The sequence below is a fragment of the Hipposideros armiger genome, unplaced genomic scaffold (genome assembly GCF_001890085.2).
Source record: "Hipposideros armiger isolate ML-2016 unplaced genomic scaffold, ASM189008v1 scaffold_250, whole genome shotgun sequence".
Lineage (NCBI taxonomy): Eukaryota > Metazoa > Chordata > Mammalia > Chiroptera > Hipposideridae > Hipposideros > Hipposideros armiger.
The window spans coordinates 2,145,265-2,149,834 of record NW_017731600.1 but is presented as its reverse complement, the minus strand read 5'-3'; the positions used below and the strand labels follow the sequence as shown (position 1 = coordinate 2,149,834).

Here is a 4,570-nt window from a genome sequence, read left to right as displayed (position 1 = left end):
GGAGAGGGCAGTGAGAGTATCGGATCCGGGTGTCAGCTTCAGACCGGAAGAGAGACGGGTCCCCGGCCCTAACGGGCGTAAAGGCAAGAACCCTGAGTGAGGCCTGCAAAACCACCCAGCCCTGAACATACGGGGCTTCACAGAGCCCCGCCATATCTTCGGTTGGAGAAGCCGGTTAGGGTTGATCGATGTAAGGCACCCTGACTTCGGTTTCTGTTGTGTTGGGAACTAAATACTTTCGAACGGGAGGAGGAAGGCGTTCGGTCAGGGGACGGAGGAGCTCCCAGGCCTTGCTGCGCGATACAGCGAGGACACTGAGTGAGGTTTCGGGGAAACACCCACTTCCAACAAAGGGGACCTCACAAAGTTCCACCACTGCTGCCAGTCCTGGGAGGCCTCGGGTAAGGGCGTAAGGCTGTAAGGCCGAGGCACCCCTTCACGTTGTCTTTGTGCAGTCTCGGATAGATGGCGTCTGGTCTCAGGGCGGGCTCATTAGATTTATTAGAGTATAATTTTTAAAAATCAAATTATCTCAATTCTGATTAATGACAATAAAAGATGTTCTGTGAATTGAAAAAAAAAAGAGGGCAGTCTCATTGTCATTAAAGGGAGGGAACCCAAGCTTTTTCAGCAGTCAATGTGAGGACCCTGAATGAAGACTGAGGGGACCATGTACCTCAAAACAGTGGGGGGTCACATAAAGCCCTAGTCCCGAGGGTACCTCCACGCCTGTGAGAAATGGCTCCAGGACAGGTATGTTAGACAGAGGTCTCCCTAACTTCCTCCTGAGACCTTTCAGGGATTGGAGGGCTCTTCTCTGAGGGTATACGTCTTAGCTCAGCAGAGGGAGGAGTCCCAGGCCCTACAAGAAGTAAAAGTGAAGGCTCTGAGGACTGAGACCCCAGGATAGAAAGGGTTCCACAGAGCTCTGCCTGTACTTTCTTCTCTGTGCATCCATGGGCAGGTGTGGGAAGATGAAGTTCCCATCTGTTCCTCCTCTGAGGTCTCAGAGTGATGAGGGCTTTCAAATGAGGGGTCAGCTTCAGAACAGTGGAACACAGGGACCTCAGGTCCTGCCAGAAGTGAAGGGATGACTCTTAATGTGAACTGAAGGTACTCCGTAACTTAGAGCCATTGCTCTAAGCCCCAGTGAGCCCCCAGCAGATCTGGTAGGTAGGCGCTAAGGCACACCCTAGTTATTTCCACAAGGTCCTTGGGGCAGAGGCAAATCAGATAATAGTAGCCTGTGGGTTCCTAGAGCAGTGCCCTCAAGGAAACCTGCAGAGGTGGCCTTCAGTATCTCCCTGTTGAAGTGGCCCAACAATTTCATCCTCTCTCCTGCAGGTCACCGCATCACCTGCCCACACTGGTGATTGCTGCTCTTATCAAAAGCCATCATGCCTTGGGGTAAGAAGAGTAAGCACCAGGCCCGTGGCAAACACCGCCAGGAACGAGAAGAGCCCGAGAATCCAGTAGGTGCTCAGGCCACTGCAGCAGTGGGAGGAGAGTTTCGCTCTTCCTCCTCTCCTCGTTTCGAGAGCTTGTCTGCTGCTGGGTCAAACAGCAATCCCCAGGGTCCTCAGAGAGCCCCATCCACTGCCACTGCTGTAACAAGATCGAATGAAGGTGCCAACTACCGAGTGGAGGAAAGGCCAAGATCCTCCCAGGTCGGGCCTGCCACTGAGCCCTTCCACAGAGGCCCTCTAGATGAGAAGGTGATTCTCTTGGTATATTACCTGCTGTACAAGTATCAAATGAAAGAGCCCATTTCCAAAACAGATATGCTGAGAAATGTAATCCAAGTGTACAGGAATCGCTTCCTTGAGATCCTCAAGAGAGCTTCTGAGCACCTGGAGATGGTCTTTGGCCTCGACGTGAAGGAAATGGATCCTCACCGGCACATCTATATTCTTGTCAACAAACTCAACTTCAGCTACGATGCAATGCCAAGTGATGACAGAGGGGTCCCCAAGACTGGCCTGTTGATGACTATTCTGGGTGTGATCTTCACCAAGGGCAATTGTGCCACTGAGGAGCAAGTCTGGCAAATGTTGAATGTGATAGGGCTACATAAGGGGAGGCATCACTTCTTTTTTGGGGAGCCCAAGAAGCTTATCACCAAAAATTTCGTGAAAGAAAAGTACTTGGAGTACCGCCAGGTGCCCGGCAGTGATCCTCCACGCTACGAGTTCCTGTGGGGTCCAAGAGCTTACGTTGAGACCACCAAGATGAAAGTGCTGGAGTTTGTGGCCAAGATCCATGATACCGTCCCCACTGCCTTCCCATCCTGCTATGAAGAGGCTGTACGAGATGAGGAAGAGAGAGCACGGGCCAGAGCAGCAGCCAGGGCTCGTATTGCTGCCACGGCCAGTGCACGTGCCAAGGCCATGGCCAGTGCGCGCTCCAAGGCCATTGCCAGCAGCTCCTCCCACACTAAGTGAAGTCTAACGCAAGTTCTTTATTGTTAAGAAGTTCACGTTCTAAGGAGTGGAAGGTTGGGGTGGAGATGGAGACAGCACAGTATATATCATTCATTTCTGTTCTGTGTGATAACTTGAAGAATTTTAATTTTAACCTTTTAATAGATGGTTTCAGTAGCTTCATAATTCAAATTTATAAATGATAGGCTCAAGCATTTATTGCTATGATTAGATTTAAGAGTAAGAATTTTCTATTTTGTAAACCAAATTGTAAAAGTTGCATCTTATTTAGTGCTTTGAAACAAGATAACATGGCAGCAGATGAGGTGTTTCCTTGGAAATGTAAAATAACTCAGTAGTGTAATCGTTTGGGTCAAGAAATGGAGAAATAAATAAAAGAAATTCTTGGTTTAATTTATGACTTGTAGTCTGTTGTTTTGCAATGATATATATGGATATATTTAGCTTATTCAAGAATGTAATACATTAGACCTCTCTCTCAGTGCCCCAGTTTTTTCTCCGACCATTTGAGCATCTACACTTTGCAAACCCCGTTTTAGTACTACGAATGCTAACATATAGAAGAACCATCCCTGCCCATCAAGATGTAAAGTCTTAGAGTAGCTGTGACCTGAGGAATATTGTAAGATACCCCCAACGACCAAAAGGACAAGTCAAAAGATGGTGTGAGGACTTGGGGGTTTAAGTGTGATCAGTCAAGCATAAATGCCTGTGGCAAGGGGGTTTGAGGCCTTGAGAAATTGCGAGCCCTTCAGTGTGCAGTAATTTTAATTAAGCTGGGTGGTGGGTCAGAATCAGCATGTTTGACTGGTGTGTCTCAGCTTGAGAGACTGAAATGCTGCAATGGAAAACGGCTTCTAGCACTAACTTTCAGATCATGGTTAAAGCAGAGAGAAATCTCCACCTGGGACAGGAAAGAAAGCGGTCCTGTGCTCTTCTCCCAGTGCAGGAGGACAGAGTCAACCAAATAGGTGATATGTGCACATCCTAACAAGGGAGTGTCTGAGAAATGGGGTGAGTCTCACGTGAGATGGGATGCTCAGAAGCCACTGTGCTGGCAGTCTTTGACCTGCTCTGGGTGAGGCAAAGCCCAATCATTAAATGGCCATTTTAATTAGGTTTGAATTCCATTTTAATTCCATGAGGTTTTACATTGCATTTTAATCTGGAATGTAATGTGGTCAACTCTAAGCTAGAGCTAGATTTCTGATGGAGGTGAAATAATGGCAAATGCAAATGTTTTGGATGTTAGGGCAGATGTAAGGGAGGGATGGAAATAGACTTTGACACAAATTCCAGGAGTTCTGAGCTTCATCAAACTGGGGGAGATCCCCCCACACCACCAATAAATAACATATCCTCAAAAAAGTTACACAGCATAGGGAATGAAGTCAATGGAATTGTAATAGATATATACGATGTCAGAGGGACAATAGATTGGAGGAGGAGGGTTATCACTTTGAGAGGGGTGAAATGTATAACTATTACATTGTTTTGTACACCTGAAACTAAAAAAAAAAAACTATAAAAAAAAAGTTACACAGCAAGTAATTTCGTTTAACTTCTTAAGCAATATATTAGCTGATTTCTTGTGCCACATCCTTGACAGGTACAAATTCTCTGACATTTCCTCTATTAGAAAAAAAAATCCCAGAGGGGACATTGGTACGTCTTAGGGTATAAATAATAATAGTAATAATTGAAAATGATCAAAACCCAATATAGGGCTGGCTGAGTGGCACATTGGTTAAGAGCTGGCTTGGGATACCAGCTCTGAGCAGCAGGGCCCCGGTTCGGATCCCATATGAGGGCCAGTGACACTGCCCTCTACAGCTAAGATGGTGAACAATAGCTCGACCTGGAGCTGGGCTGCCGTGAGTCGCCGGCGACGGCGTAAGCTGAAGCCTCTGCTGCAGTGGGCTGACATAAGCTACCGAGTATGGCCGGCAGCCAGCGTGAACGGCCATCAAGCAGTGTGAGCAGCCGTCCAGAGGCCAGCGAGCGACTGCCTCACCCGGGAACAGCACAATGATAATACCAACACGGGCCAGTGAAGCAACGTCCTCCACAACTAGACTGAAGAACAAAAGGCCAGCAAGTCGTCTGTTCCCCTTCCCCCAATTCCCCAG

General features: G+C 47.6%; 1 protein-coding gene across 1 annotated transcript; it reads left to right on the top strand.

The window, feature by feature from the left end:
* Positions 1-1,397: 1,397 nt before the first annotated feature.
* On the top strand, positions 1,398-2,441 carry LOC109389932 (melanoma-associated antigen B10-like). Its single transcript, XM_019655899.1, has one exon. It carries the CDS (start codon positions 1,398-1,400, stop codon positions 2,439-2,441), a length of 1,044 nt encoding a protein of 347 aa, XP_019511444.1.
* Positions 2,442-4,570: the final 2,129 nt, after the last annotated feature.